General features: G+C 35.2%; 1 protein-coding gene across 4 annotated transcripts in view; it reads right to left on the bottom strand.

The window, feature by feature from the left end:
- LOC118441864 (latrophilin-like protein LAT-2) overlaps window positions 1–16934 on the bottom strand; it is a 42069-nt gene that overhangs the window by 2016 nt on the left and 23119 nt on the right. For all 4 annotated transcript variants that reach the window (XR_014982237.1, XR_004838241.2, XR_004838242.2 and 1 more), the window contains exons 4-7: window positions 2761–3020; window positions 1647–1748; window positions 1361–1547; window positions 342–425 (exon numbers count right to left, since the gene is read on the bottom strand). Coding sequence is in view for 1 of the 4 variants with exons in the window: in XM_035866835.2 (XP_035722728.1) it covers window positions 342–425; window positions 1361–1547; window positions 1647–1748; window positions 2761–3020 (633 nt within the window). In the remaining 3 variants the exon portion in view is untranslated. The remainder of the gene's footprint in view (window positions 1–341; window positions 426–1360; window positions 1548–1646; window positions 1749–2760; window positions 3021–16934) is intronic.

Below are 16934 nucleotides of genomic sequence, written 5' to 3' on the forward strand. Positions count from 1 at the left end.
TTTGTCAGCCGGGGAGACAAGAAAACGATTACATACGTTATATATATATATATATATATATATATATATATATATATATATATAACGTAACACTTTCACGAAAAATATAAAATCCTCGATCTTTTTTCCGTTCAAAAAAACTTTTTCAAAAGGCGACAGAAAATGAAAATATTTTTTTGCCTTAACATTTCTTTTTTTCATCCCTATCCTCTCCACCCCCGCCTTCACCCCTCCCCCAAAAAAAATTTCATCACACTTTAGCACGAAAAAAAATCGATCGAACATGTTCCGTCGTTAGCAGAAACAACGAAGAATATTCATAGAGAAAAAGCTCGTTTTACCTGCTGCGGTTGAGGATGCGATTTTCTCGCGTAGACTTTGAGCACTCTGCAATTGCATGCGACCGACAGTGCCACGGAGAGACCCTGAAAAGGACGAATTAGTAGAGCGACGAAATAGAAAAATAAATAGTTTCATGGGGGAAAAAAAAGAGAGAGAGAAAGAGAGAAGCGAGAATGTAGAAAATATGCGGGAGTGAAATTTGAAAAAGAGTTGTACGTCAACATCGATTTTATTTATATCGTCAAGTATTTCCAAAATTGTATTTTTTTTTTTTTTTTGTAAGCACGTTAGATCGAATGACGAGGACGAAGTTTTTTTCCCCTCGCGAAGAAATCGACGCTGAAAAGTTATTCGTGATTTTCTTAGCCGCGAGATATCGAACGTCAATGTAATAAAAAGTCATTCGAGGGAACTTTTCAAGGGAAAAGAAGAAAAAGAATTCTGGACCTTTTCTTACGGCCAAGTTTTAGTTTATCTTTTGTCGGATAGTCGATTGTACTTTTAAACTTTTTTCAAATACTACTATAGAACGGTCCAATTTTTGTCGAGGAATCGATAAGTTATAATCGAATGTATTCTTACGAATGTGAGAACCCGAATAAAACAAAAAGAAAAAAAAAAAAAAAAAAAAAAGAAAAGAAAAATTTCAGTCAATTTAATAAGGTAAAAAATAAGAGAAAAAGGAGAAGAAGAAAAAAAAAGAAACGTGCTATGAGATCGTCTTTTTCTGATACTAATACTCATAACTTGTTCAAATCCCTTCAAAGGGATTGTCCGAAGTGAGTTTGTTGGTATGCGTGAATATAACTGCGGGCGGTACGTTCTACTTTCTGTTCTTTTCGTTTCTATAAATGATGAAGAGTAGAGAATGCGTAGATAAAAGATAAAAGAATAACTTTGAGCAAAGAGATTCCAGATAATAATAATAATAAGAAGAAGAAGACAAGTTGGAAGATAGATGAGACAAAGGGAAAGAAAAATAAATGATTGTTATTTTAAGATTATTATAGAACTTTACCTGAAGTGAATGACCCGTGCAAAAGACAGCCCATAGAAAAGGCATTTTCCATACTCTCGAAGCTACACCGCAAGCTGCCACGAAACCAATTACCATGCAGACCTTCAGGAAAAGCATCAGTTGTAACGTGCGCCTTCTCTTCATTTTCTCGCGTTGCTTGATTTCCAATTGCATGCTACATGTATACCTGCGCGTGTTAGATATCGATTAATATTGATCCTGTTCTAGGAGTTACTAGCGAACAAGTTACAAGCTCTCGCTTGGTCTCTCACGAAGCTTTCAATACCTCGATACGATCGCGGCTTTCACGAGGTAATATCCGGAGGCCATGAGAAGCAGGACGATTGGTAATCCGTAGGCGTAGACCGTTGCGTTCGTTCCAAGAAACCTGAATATGAAAATAGAAACAAAAAGAAAAAAAAGAAAAAGAAAAAAAAACAAAGAAGAGAGAAAAGAAACATGACTTTTATATGTAAATTAATTGAATCGTTTTTCTTATGGCAAAGATCTAACGCGACTTATGTTCGTACCTTAGAAATTATTTACGTTCGACTATGCCGACTATGTCTATCGAATGAGTCGAGACGAAAGAAAAAACATGAAATGGGTGAAAGGAAGAAAAGGGTATGAAGTAGACGACAACAACGTCTCACCTCTTGCAACGAATGGTAGAAATTAAATACGATTGTGGTCGGTCCGTAGAACTCGTATTTTCACTCTGTCTTGCCCAACTCTTCTTATGTCTGACCTGTTTTTTCCCTTTAGTACTACTACTACTACTACTACTACTATCACTGCTACTACTTCTACTACGTTACCTACGTTTTCTACCAAGAATCGCGCAGTAGAAGAGAAATAAATTGGTCGGCCTGGCATTTTTTTCGCTTCCTTTCGAAAAAAGGTTAAACAAAAAAGAATTTTTTTTTCTTTTTCTTTTATTTTAACCGTACTTATTTAACCGAATATGATACGAAAGACGTATCGAGTTTCACTCTAATGGTCTTCTTTCCTCGAGATGAGGACTCCCATATAATATTCCCTTTTTTTCTTTTTCGGTCAGCCCTTCGGTACTCCGAAATCGATCCTTATCGCCCTTTCGTGTCTTCTATCTCCGTTACAAGAGAAAAAGAAAGAAAAGGACGTTGAGTGGTGATGAGGAAGAAGAAGTGGTAAAATGATCTAAAGATCTTTATGGAACCTCGGACTCGTTGATAAAAAGACGAATAAAAGGATGAAAAGAATACCCTCGTGGGGAAGAAAAAGAAGAGAAAAATCGCGATACGTTCTTCCATGATTTTCTCACTTTTTTCATGTCTAAAGTCGCGTAGCAAGAGAAGAATATCGAATTACTTTGGATTCGCAGGTAAATCTTTCAGGGAAACAGGGAGCAGTTTTCTTACCAGCAGTTGAACGGCGTCAGATCCACAACGTTCCAGAAATCATTGCTCTCTCGACTCTGCACAAGGGTAGCAACGGCAAGAGTGACAAGGGGTGCGCCCCAGGCGAAGACGCTATATTTGAGATACGTAGGAGGATCGTCACGACGAGGTATTGAGGCCACTGTGGCATAGAGATGATGGCACATCGCAGCTAACCAACAAACCACCGATACCCTCAGATATTGAAGGCTCAATCCGAGGGAAATGCAAAGCTCCGAATCCTGAAAGCCGATTAATGTCAAATCGATTTCGTTTTAATTGTCTCTTTTATTTTTTCTTTTTTTCCTTTCGTTTATTTCTTTTTATTTTCTATTTTTATTTTTGTTTGTTTGTTTGTTTTTTTTTTTTTTTAGATTCAATAAACGTAATAAAATAAAGATTCATTAACAATACGTTTACAATTTACAGTATTTACAAACGATAATTTATTTTTTTTTCCTTTAATTACGTTCGCATTGTATCATTATTAGGCAAAATTTGTCGTCCATAGAAAGGACGACGGGAAAAGAAGCAAAAACTTGAAAAATTTTACATGACTTGAAACGAAGAGGATACTTTGGACCATACAAAGTGATGTTGCTTTCACATCCCTTATACTGCGTCCCTTGTTCATTCTACTTTCAACCATCTAAGAACTCATCCTAACGACGCACTCGTGCTTCGAAAAATGTATCAAGGCCCATCCGGCACGTGATACGAAAGCATGTGATTTATGATAAACTATTTATTCGCCTCGGTTGCTTCTCGCCTTCTACGAGGGTAACTCTTCGCCTTACTCTCTGTGAACTCATATTTTCGTTCTATTTCTTCTCTTTCTCTTTCTCTTTCTCTCTCCCTCTCTCACTCTCTTTCTCTCTTCTTCCTCCTTTTCCAGTTAATGTAACGTTTTTCTCCCTAAACGTTTTTCATTTTCTACCGACTTAAATACACGTTTCTTAAACGAACTTAAAACAATTAAATTACAAAAGAAAAAGTAAGAACATCTGTTCACTGAATTTTAACAAGGAGTTCGATCATGCTAATAATATATTTATGCGTGTATATATATATATATATATATATATATATTGTTTTATTTTTTTCTTCTATTTTCTCTTTAATAAAGCAACTATCCATTTTCTTCTTCATTTATATTTTCTTCATTTATATTCGGAAAGTAATAACGTTGAATTTATTAACTTCTTCGTCGTTTGTAAAGTAAAATTCGTAAAGGCTCGGATTAATTAAAATTCTGTAACAGCCCTACAAGCTGTGTGTGTTATAATAAACGAGATAAGCGGTTGCGAGGATTTATTTAAACTCGGAAAGATCGGATCGTGTTTCAACGTTGATTAAGACTCTAAAGTGTGCCTGTTTGTCCTTCTTCCTTCGTATAATTAAAAAGAGCGCGTAAGTATTTCACAAACACGCTTGTAATCTTCGTTAAAGGAGACGCCTACATGGCAGAAAAAGAGAAAGAGAGAGAGAGAGAGAGAGAGAGAGAGAGAGAGAAAATAAGTCAAAGGGAAAAGATAGTACCATATACCATACTACACTATTACACTTGAAATCTTACTTTTGTCAAAGGCTTTACCAATTAAATTTTCCATGATGGAAAAGTGGTAGGTAACCCTCGAAGATGCTTCTGACTTCCTTGGGGGTTGATCGTATAGAAAGACTTCTCTTTATTCTTTCTCTCTTTCTTTCTCTCTCTCTCTTTCTTTCTCTCTCTCTCTTTCTTTTTCGCTCTCGTTTCAAGATTATAAGGCTCTCGAAAATTTCAACCAAGTTTCACTGATTAAATTTCTAAAAGGGGAGACGACATCCCACAGCATCTTTCCATCGTTCCTTTCTCTCGTATTTTTCTCTCGATTTCTATAAGAAAATGTTATCGACGACAAACATCGGTTAAGAAAAGTGGATCTTACCAAAGTTCCATTATCCATTTTCGATTTCAATGTATGTTCAATGGGCTCAAAACTTTCATATATTGAATTCTTAACACTGTTTGTATATCTCTCGGTTACAAAAAGTACGATATATATCATTGTACTGATAAAGCCATTTTGAAAAAAGAATGGATCCCATTCATAAAGGATTAAACTTACGATATTATTGGAATTCATTTCGTATTATGGCGAGATAACTCACGCGAGCGCTGGAAAGCTATTGTTTGAATCTATTAATTGATATACAGCTAAATGCAGAGAATTCGATCGATAAACTCTGAATAACTTCTGCTTCAGATGAATATCATATTCGTATTAATATAATAAACTCATTCTTTCTCTCATTCTCTCTCTCTCTCTCTCTCTCTCTCTCTCTCTCCTTCTTTCTCTTTCTGCAACTCATTGTACAATTATATACGATATAATTAAAACTACAATATTAAAAACGACGTAAATTTGCCAGACTTTCACAATTTAGTTCAAGCGTATACTATACACCGTGCTCAACAAGTCGAACGACGAAACATCAATGAGGGATATAACGAACCCGAACTTCAGAGAATATGCCTGTTATTTCAAACGTAGCGTCCTTTAACGAGAGTAACGATTCACTTCTATAACGTGGTCCATAATTGAGATAATTATTATTTCGTATCGTTAACGTTTAGTCGTAGATTCGAGCACGTAATGATGAAAAAAAAACGAGGGGCTCGTGATTATGATCAATTAATACATATATTCCTGATATAGATATAAATGTTTATAATATTTTTATAGGTAAAAGGGAGATATTTAAAAAAATAAAAGGAAAAGAAAAATCTGCAAATTAACACTCGACTAGTTTATGGTTCGTCGAGCGTTGTTGAAAACTTTGTACGTTGAAAAATTGTTTATTGTATCTTAAGCTTAATAATTTTTTTTTTTTTTTTTTTTTTTTTTTTTTTTTTTTTTTTTTTTTGACGTTACAAAGATGTGACACGATACTAGAAAGAAGGATAAGGAAACAAGGTCTAAGGAGTTACGGTTATATCGAAGGGGATGATTTACGAGCACGAGACGCTCGTGCTCATTCTCGAAATAGTTCACGTCACACGTTCTATAACTTCCCGAATAGTGAGGGCTTTCGCGTGTCGGTCTTATTAATCGTAGCTATTTCTTGATGATGATGTAATAAACGAAGATACTATTATATCAAACGTCAAACGTAAAGATTTTACGATGAAATTAGCGATGAAATGAGACGATTTAGATTGTCATATTATTAAAAAAGAAAATGAGAACAACAAAAGATAGACAGAAAGAAGGACGAAATATGGTTGATAAAAGATATCCTTGCGATGAATTCCACAAAATGAATGGGGCTGTTCATTCAAGGTCACAATATTTTTCAACTATTTTCGCAAGAAAAAAGTGCCCTTTAGTCGGGCTATAAACATTCTTGCCGCGCAATTACGTGGATGTAAGTAAGAAGAAAGAGAAACAAAGAGAGAGAGAGAGAGAGAGAGAGAGAGAGAGAGAGAGAGAGAGAGAGAGAGAGAGAGAGAGAGAAGAAACCAGAAAGGAATACTGGTTTACATCTTTTTCTGGATGCTTTAGAAGGATGATACGTTTTACGTATTCTATAAATATCTTTCATTTTAAGACAAAAAAAAAAGAAAAAAGAAAAAAAAGGAAAACGTTTTGTCCTTTCATGGAACATAAAACCTAACAAGACGTTTTCTCGCCCACGTCGTAAAAATTCGCGTCGCTGAATCGAAGTGTCATTTTTCTATGGCAGCTCGATTAATCGTCCGTGTCTCTTCAAAAGAAGATAAAACATTTTTCGCGACGAGCTCTTCTATCGTTATCGAGGTGGACCAGTAACATCGTTCTGTTTGAACCACCAAAGGAAGGAAATAAATTCGAAATGTTCGCATTTTCGCTAGACAATTTTTTATCCAATGGAAAAGTGAGTCGTTGTACTTGACTTCTTCTTTTTTCTTTTTTCTTATTTCCGATACGAGATACAACGAGGTAAAGATTGATTTCTTTAATAATTGGAATAATTTTCATATCAATAGGTATTTTAATTACGCCTGTAGATATTTCCGTTTAACCTAATTAATTGATTGAACTATATCTATATCTATATATATATATATATATATAACTATATTAATGAGAACACGATCGATTTACGAATAATTAAATGATGCCAATGTTTTCTCATTTTTTTTTTTGTTCTTTTTTATCTATTTTCTCGAAAGCTACCAACCCTTTTCAACTATGTACCTTTTACATATATAAGCGTGACGTATGGGCTGTCGAGAGCAAAATGAGGACGATTTGAAGGAGCACATCGCCCACGCAACTTCAATTAATGGCACGGTGGAACGACACGCATGCGGTTACTAATTGATCGAGCGAAATAGAAATGCGAATTCCCATGGCCACGGGAATTCCTTTTAAGGAATTATATGATCGAATAAGAATCGTTCACCATCCTCGTCTCCTTCATAAATTCCAAAGACGATCGCGATTTGATTTCCTCTACGCATTGTCATATTTCATTGATCGATCGATAAGAAAAAAGATGAAGAGGAATAAGGAAGGTATATACTACGTAAGTATGTAGAAAATGTTCGATAAGCTCGTACGAAATGTGAACGAGGGAAGCACAATGGAGTTCCAAAAGTTTGAACCCTTTAAGGCTTTTACATTTGAAAAGCTAAGCGAGTTTGAAGACGGCAAACCTTGAATTCTTTTCCTACGTGACTCGTATTTCAATCGAAAATTACCTTTGTGGTTGCCATCCTAAGGGGCTATATATTAACCGCTATAAACTCTTTATCACGTTTTTCTCATAGTCCGCAATCCATTTTAATGATTTTTTCCAAAAGTTTCTTTAATCGCCAAGGAAAAAGTAATTTTCCAGTTTCGACATAGAATTTCGTTTCTTCGAATTAATCCGTTTGATAGAACAAGGATACGTCAGAGTAAGACTTTTCTGGAAAGATCCTTCGAACGATCCATTGAGACACGATACTATGGTTGAAAGAAAAACGTACGTGGTTCGCCTTTCTATCGAAACTAACATCTCTGAGATAGAAGAAGAGTACTATACGGGAATAAGGATCCTTACAGCTCTATCTCTGATAGACTTTTCAACGGCGGATAATCCTGTTGGATTATCTAGCATCGGTTCGGTTGGGCCGTATTACCTTCTTCAAAGTATTACGCTCGATGTTATAAGGGCGGATATTACGTAAGGTAAAAAGGGTTGATCGAATTACTGAACACGAAGCAACCTCGAGTTTCAATTTTATAACTCAGAGCTCCTCGTGTTTTGCGGTAAATAAATGTAAAGATGATGCAGAAAGAGCGCTCTCGTGCGCGGACGTGCACAAGAAGGAAAGAGAGATAGAGAGAGAGAGAGAGAGAGGGGGAGAGAGAAAGAAAGAGAAAGAGAGAGAAAGTAAGATCACAGATAATGCTATATTGTTTTACGAAAGAATATTGCGTTTATATATGTGGATCTTATTTACTATAAGTACACGCAAGGAAAATTGCATTGGATCGATTTATATTAAGAATTCCGTTTAATACCTTACTTCGGCTTACTTTCTTTCTCTCTCTTTCTTTTATCGTGTAAGTAGTATAGACTTAAATTCATGAAACTTCAACAACGACGATAAAGTCTTGATTTATCGAAGTACCGAGCTCGCTTTCGAGTACCTTCCACAATTTTATCGGATGACTTTTGCATGTAGAGCAGAAAGAGAGTGAGAGAGGGAGAGAGAGAGAGAGAGAAAGAGAGAGAAAGTACTGGATTACTCGTGACTTATATTTTTCAAGTGTCTCGTCCACTTAAACCCTTTCTCTCCTTTGCACGAATCAACTCTATGAATGTCTCTTGACTTTAATAAATGATAATTGCTTAGACGCTTTCGAAGATCGAATTAAGGATAAATCTTTATAATAAACGACGCTGAAAAAATAATTGAAATAAAGTAAGTACTATCCAATAGCTGACTCGTAAGATAATTTATAAACAGAGATTAAAAGTTACTCGATCATCTGATGATCTATTGTAAAGGAGAGTAATCGAAAAATAACGAAGAAGAAAGACTCTTTTCGATGATTTTCTCATCAACGATGATTTTCTCATCAAATTCGCATAGTGCTATATTTTTTTCGATCGATTATTACAATCGTCCAAATGTTATATATAATTTTCAAAACTTGTCAATGGTAATGTGCTCGTACGAAAATAATGAAGATTCATCTTCTTCGAAGACAAAAGTCTAATCTCTTTTGTCTTTGGAACAAGAACCGGGATAGAAATTTTCGACTTGCTCGAACTACTTTCGAATAAGAGAAAAGATATAAATGAAAGAAAGAACGTCCAAAAGGGGTCGATCTCACTTCTCTCGAATGGGACGTCGCTCTTCTTCAGCTCCTTGATTACATCCACTTTCCAATCTCCCTTTTACAAACGACATAATGGTAGTCAACTCCGTACGATTACCTTATTCGTGTCATTCGAGTTTGTGAGAATTAGTTCACAACATTTTCTCGTTGAGCTAGAGCACGAAATCTATTTCATCAAATATTTATATGTACGTCCATCACGTGTATCGTCTGCATTTTACATCTAGTACATCTACCTATACGTATATACCTACAACAGGTGATCGCATCTGGTTGGGCGTTCTTAAAAGCAATTATCGTGAAAAGCACTCGACCGATTTTAACGAGTATCGGTACAGTTCAGATAGTGCTCGTTTTCCCTTACTCCCTTTTTTTTACTGTTCAAGAGCAGTCTCAGGTGCGTTATTAAACGTTACTATAAACGCGATGTACCAATATACATATAAATAAAAATTGGTATTCACTTACGATCGAGATTTTGATTAAACTTTCGATTCATGAAAAACTATATTGTCTAAAAATGATTTCTCTAGATACTTTCTACACGTGTTATGCGATTCAATACGCGAATATATTCCATGCACAACTCGCGAGCAATAAGGAGAATTGCAAAGGAAATTCTAACATATGTGCATAAATCGAACAAGAGGGCTGTGACTTCGCGCGAAATCTATATGCACTAAAGTTTAGCACGAGGATAGCAATTTTATGCAGACGCGAAATTACCTTATTCTATCTCGATCGAGTAAAAATTCAAAATTTTCTCTCTCTCTCCCACTCTTGTATCTGAAATTTTCCCATTGGAATATCGATGTATTTTATGTTTGAAACGAGTGCAAAACTCAAGGATCGTGGGAAAAAACAAGTATGTTTTTTCTTGCAGATGCCATCAAATTTCAATCAAGATCAAATGAACGTTCGACTTCTTTTACATCACGAATGCACAAACGCATATCGTAATTTACATAGAAGAATGAATAAGACAGCCGATATGTTACATGCGTTCGTTTCAAATATGAGTTCATAAAAAGAGCTCTTCCAGCGAAGTAATTAACTCGAGCGTTAAAACCAATGTGCACTTGGTGCTCGAGTTACGGCTTGCACGTATTAATTAATCTGCATTATCGACCGATTATCGACGAACACGTTGTTCGCACGATCTGAAGCAGGTCGATCACGTAAGTATAGGAAAGACATAGAAAAGAAAAGAAAGAAGAAGAAGTAGAAGTAGAAGAAGAAGTAATTAAGACTGAAAAAGAAATTGAAGAAAAGGTTAAAGGACAATGAAAAAAAAATAAGAAAAATAAGAAATGATCATTTGGACAAAAGTGTTTGATAAAACAAAGAGAAAAGATAGGGTGGATCAGTTAACAGAAAAAAAAAGCAAAAAAAGAAGAAAAAAAAGAAAAATGTGAAAAAATCACAATGTCCCGAATGAAAGGTATTATATCGTCGTAACGACACGTATATATTGAAATAGCGATCGAGTAACGCCATGAAACGATGCAAATGGGATATAAGCGTTAATTAAACTTCGTTATGCGATTATCGATCGGTCCAAGAATTTCTCTGATCTTCCCGTTAACGAAAATCCTATTAACATAGTCGTAACATTAATAGTATCGAAGGTCGTTCATTAAACGATTATGATCCTGCGACTATATATCTATCTTTCTCCCTCCTTCCATTTTCTCTCTTCACGTTATTACTATTACTGGTCTGTAGAAATTCTATGGAAACATCAGTAATTTCCTTTTCTGTTTTTTCAATCTATCTTTCAAATATTCCTTCAGAGATAAGATAATTCCTTGGAGTTTCAGTTTAAAGTCACGCGATGCGCCAAACAAAGATAACAAAAGAGAGGAATGTTCTATGTGGCATGTACGTGACTTCGCAAAATTTCTGAATTCAACTTGGTTCTTTTATACACGAAAACTGAGAGAAAAATAGAGAAAAGAGAGAGAGAGAGAGAGAGAAAGAGAGAGAGAGAGAGAGAGAGAGAGAAAGATTAAACGTATCCGCCGAACTCGAAGATACCATGGAAAGATCCGTTTGCCGCACGTATCAGTGACTATTTTGGTCTCCGTTTGCGTCCGTTTGCGGAATAGCAGAAAAAGAACGAACTTAGGCATTCGAGATGCGAATTTTAAGCCGCAAGCTTGCTGACTTCGAAAGGTACGCTGCATTGCGGCGACTACTTTATCGCGGTTTTCAAGGGAGAAAGATTTTTATTTTTTGCATCCTAAAAACGATACCAACACTTCGTCGCAATCTACGAGATACTTATAGTACATTTTCATTAAAAAAAAAAAAAAAAAAAAAAAATCGTGATATCAAAGTTTCGCTTAAACAATTATTTATGAGGTAAATATCAGAATAATCTTGAACGTAAAATCATACGCATTAAATGATCCTTTACTCGCGAAACGTATTTCGTAAGAAGCTATCATTGGATTAATCATGAAATTGCGATAGTATAGGCGAACCTTTATTGTTAAAAATCCTGGCAACAAAGTGGAATGTGATCGATAAAGAGAGCGTGGTTCGAATAACAAGGCTATACATCCAACTTGCTGCAATACCGGGAAGATGCATTTTCCTGTATTACACTTGCGCGCACGATCGCTCTATCCCTCCCGCTATCTCTCTCTTTCTCTCACTATCTCTCTTTTTCTGTATATATATTTCTATCTCTCTTTTCTGGATCACATATATCCTTCCGAAGTCCTCGTTATATATGTACATGCGTGCGCAATATCAATGCATCCGCTCAGATATCGTATACGAACGATAAAAATTATAAGCGTTATTAAAATATAATATTTGTTATAAGAAAAAGAAAACGAAAAAAGAAACGTATAAAATATAAATAACTGCAATTTTTATTTATTTATATTCTTTTTCTTTTCTTTTTTAACATTGCAGCAGTACATTCCGAATACTTGGAAACACGTATCAAAGTTTACGAGTTAAATAGAGTCATAGTTAAGAATAATTCGATATTAAATTTAAGACAAATCTCTTTCGTAATTTTGCAAATTTAATTATACACTGAATTATACAATGAACCTTTTGGAATGGGAACCAATTGGTTATACCGTTCAAAATAATAATTATGTATTATCGAAAATATTATGTTGCGATGTAATTTTTTTTTTTTCTTTTTTTTTTCGAAATTTTCTTTTCGAAGCTGTGATACTAGATGATTTATATACTTTAAAAATGTCCGAAGATCATCCAAGAGAACTTTGGACGCTTTTAAGACGATTACAGCCAGACCATTTTCATTTTTTTTCTTTTTTATTCTTTTTCTTTTCTTTCCTTCCCTTTTAGTACTTTACAGAGAAATTCCCTGAGAAAGTTCTATTTTGATTTCATTATAATAAGTCCCTTTCTTTTCAAATTTCTCTACTTTCTTTCCATTTTTTCCCACCACTTAAGAAAAGTTTCATCTTGATCTTCACTTTTTGTATGTCACCCGCAGATACGTACTTACAAAAGTTGAACTTTATCTATGCTCGCTGATCGATGCTTCACATGATTTTTCTTCGAAGTTTTTCTTTCTTACCCGTTCAAGGATCAACCGATTATTGGAATGATAAGGCGACAACATCAGCCTGAAGGTGTTAAGGATTTGTTCCAAACGAAAAGAATTTATTTCCATATCGAAAATTCACGTAACATAAATCGCGAAGAACGAAATCGCTAAAAATCGAGGAAAATGAAACTTACAAATTGGCACGATTCGTTCGCTGCGAACGATCGCTCGTAACTTTTAATCCGCAAATAAAAGGATTTATCGAGAATAAATCTTTCTCTCCGTTTATTTTTTTTTTCTCTTTTCATTATCTATCACCTCTTTTTTTCGATCATTTATTTTCCGTATTATTACGATAACATTTATTGGCAGTAATTACTTTTAATTAATGTTGTACAATCGTCGTTGTCGTCATTGATGTCGTATTATCTATAGTATTTCAAACAAACTATTTAATTTCGTCTATTACATTTCGTACCAAATATCTCACGTTCCAGCACGTGAACGTACACATTCCACCCATCGAAACGGCTTTGACGGATGACTGATATAGACTAATACGTACGTAAACGATTCTATGTGTCTATTGAAAATCGTCCAAATTGTATCGTACAAATTAACTGCATATTATGGAAATATAAATTTATTTAAATTCAGGTTTTAACGAGGGAAACAAAAGACTTCGATAATATTTTTAATATTTTTCATGCACTATTTATTCGCCAATCGTGCACGTTTGAGTAAATAAAATCGGGAGGCGTGCATAATCGAAAGAGGATAATCTCGATCGTAAATCAGTCGCAGCTGAATCCCGATAAGTATTTTTGCGGTTTGGAAGAACGGCGCGTTTTCCGCATCGCTTCACGGCGAAGTACTTGCCCATTACTCGGCCCGTTCCACCTCAGTAAACCGTAATACAAGGACGTGAAACGCGTTGAGCTTAATGCCAGCCGTAATATATCACATTCCAAAGCTCACGTGGTATGTGGTCTGAAGTATACGCTGAATTTGAAACATATGGTGTACTCTGTGAGTCCTATTGACGTATTCTATACGGTGTAAACTATGATTAATGTAAACGTATCCTAACATACAAAGACAAAGAGAAATTCGATGGCTTTAAAATTTCGTGAATTTTGACTTAATGCTAACATAAAATCAAAATTTTCAACGAATCTCATATGTCCGATAATATGAGACATGATGATAGAATGACGAAAATATTTTACTCGAGAGACTTCGTTCTCCGAAATTTTTCGTATTCGCAAGTCGAACGTATTCACATCTCTCATTCTCTTCTCTCTTTCGCCACATCTCTTTTCCATTCTTTTTTTCCTATTTTCTTTCTCTCTCCTCCCCCTCCATCCTCACTCTTTCTTTCTTTCTATTCTTCAGCGTTTTTCTTACCATCCCTCAAGAACGAATTCGGTGCAAAGGGTACGAAAGAAATCTATGCTAGGAAAATACGAAAAGTTTTCGTGAATTAAATTTATTTTCTCTCTTTTCCATCTACCTATTTCCATCTTGATGGTTCTCTAACGGAAAATAATAGTATCGCCATAAGGAGTAAGAGCGAGTAAAAATTACCGGCCAGACGCTTTCGACGTTTTCGGTTAAGAGATTTAACCCGAAAGACAAAGTTTCTATTGTTTCATTCGTACGATTCATGTAATAAATATTTCTCTCTCTCTCTCTCTCTCTCTCTCTCTTTCTATCTATCTATCTATCTGTCTATCTCTTTCTTTCGTTATTGTTTCGTTCTTGCTATACCATGTAAAAAACGTATCACTTTATACGATGAATGCGTTGCCCGAACAATGGACCTGCCATTGACGATGATTTCTCAAGCTCTTTGTTCGATATACCATTGTACGATACAACTGTTGTTAAACACGTTTTGTTTGATTGTATAGTACGCGCGCGGCTGATTTAAAAATTAAACCCAAATTCCTTGGGGAAAAAAAATGGACAAATGCCTCATACTGTTTATGTTTAAAGGTGCGTAAGTTCATCGATCGTTTAGAATTTTCAAATCGTCGACACAATTTCATTGATTTCTATGCAGTTATTGCAATAACAATCGCTGCATCATATTCTCCTTTCTTTCACTATTTCTTTCATTCTTTCGTCAATAATCTATGCCAAGAATTTTTTTTTATTTATTTCGTTATTTTTTTTTCCTTATTCACCGTATATTCTTTTCAACGAGAAACAAGAGAACACAACACGCGCGACAACTTTCCTTCTTGACATTTCGCGCGTAATAATTATTCCGTGCTTTTAATCCGACGTTGATCGCGTTTGAGAAACGTGAGAGGAAAAAAACCAAGCGGGCGTACAATAACGCGAGGGAGTTGTACAACAAGATGCGTGGGGGTTTTGTTCAAAAGAAGAGAATAAAAATCAGGCAAGAATGGAAAGTTCGTTTCTCGCGCGACGCAGTAGAATCCCTTTAAAGGTCGTACTACTTCGCGTTTACAGCGCGGAATCATTAAATCCTCCGTGGATGTGTTAAGTGCTCTTCAACGTGTCACCGTACATACACGCGGAGCAGAACGTTGCCTACAACATACGAAACAGTGCCTTAATTACGCTAGGAGTTCAGAGAGACAGAGAGAGAGAGAGAGAGAGGCAGAGTGAGAGATGACAGGTCAGAGACATGAGAGGTCCGCTTCAAGTACAACACCTTCATCCCGAAGGCCGTACTGGTTTTACTAATGATGTAAACATTCCTTCTTCTTTTTATCGCCATCGTCCAAAAGAATACATGCACATATCCCACGTGGTTCATAGAAGTCGTGCGCATGTATAATATTCGCTTAGACTTTGTAAAGATTCGCTCAAAGTTAAAATAACTAGGGTGGAATTTTGTTCTTTTGTTCGTTTTCCTTTCGAGGTTTTCCAACGTTTCTCTCTCTCTCTCTTTCTCTCTCTTTATCATAAAATTTTTCTTTCAAAAATATACGAAGCGGAACATACCACTCGGCACGTTCGTTTCGATTTCGAAAAGCTTTCGTTGCCTTTTCGATTTTCCGACATACTTCTATTGCATCTCTCGTAACATCCACGATATCAAGAATGTTCGTTCACATTCCTTGCATTCCAGGCGCATCAAAAAAAAAAAAAAAAAAAAACAGAAAAAAAAGAAAAAGAAGAAGAAGTAGATATGGGGATCTTTAATTTTCTATTGAATTCCAACAAATGGTTTCTTTATTTTCTTATTCAACTTTCAATTATTTTTCTATTCATTCGGTTTGTCAGCTGTTTTCACAGAACATATTAGCCGCGTTAATTAAGTGTCGAGTCCTCGACGCTAATCCAAATGAGAGACACAAATGGAACGCACCATACGAGCCGAGTAGTTTCAAGAGTGCGGTAATAAGAAGAGCAGACGTGTTAGGAACTCAATGAATATTGTAGCCGTATTTGAAGATCATTTCTTGTAAATATTAGAGTTATACCTTCGAGGAAAAAGAAAGAAAGGCAAGCTGAGTACTTCAGGATTTTATGCGACGTATTAATAAAATAGCACTTTTACGTGGCCCCTGATAATTGTATGTTTACATATAGTTTCACTCACAAAAACCCCAAGGTGTCATTCGTCTTGTAAATGATTTAACAAATTCACCTTCCTCCAGTGTGTCCATCTTTCCCTTTAACAAGTTGTCCTGCTTTCAGGGGAATAATGTCACGAGTCACCTGAAGTATATATCAACGTTTTGGAATACAACACGAAGAACTATATTCAATTGTATTCTTATTCTTCAAGCATTAATTCTACTTTTTTTTTTGTTTTTTGTTTTTTAAATGTTTTTCACGTTTTCAACCAGATGAAATATCATTAAATATTCAATTGTGGGTAATCGATTTTTTGCGATTTCCTGTTTACCGAGCGACATCCTTTTTACGAGCAATTTTTTGAAACGAAAAATTTAGAAGCTACGAAAAAGTCAGACTGAGTTTGCGAAAGTACGAATGCTCGAGGGTAGGTTGAAATTGCAAGAAGTATCTTTTTTCCAGGAAGATAAGTCGGAACGTTTCGACTTCGACGTAATACTATTTAGAGCTTATGACAATACCGCCATTTTTCTCGCTTTCTCTGTGCTTGTGTATATATATATGTATATATATATATATATATATATATATATATACAATGTGTATATATATATATATATATATATATATATATATATATATACAATGTGTATATATATATATATATATATATATATATATATATATATATACACACATAT

This window comes from Vespa mandarinia, chromosome 5 (genome assembly GCF_050613455.1).
Source record: "Vespa mandarinia isolate Hongniang chromosome 5, ASM5061345v1, whole genome shotgun sequence".
NCBI lineage: Eukaryota > Metazoa > Arthropoda > Insecta > Hymenoptera > Vespidae > Vespa > Vespa mandarinia.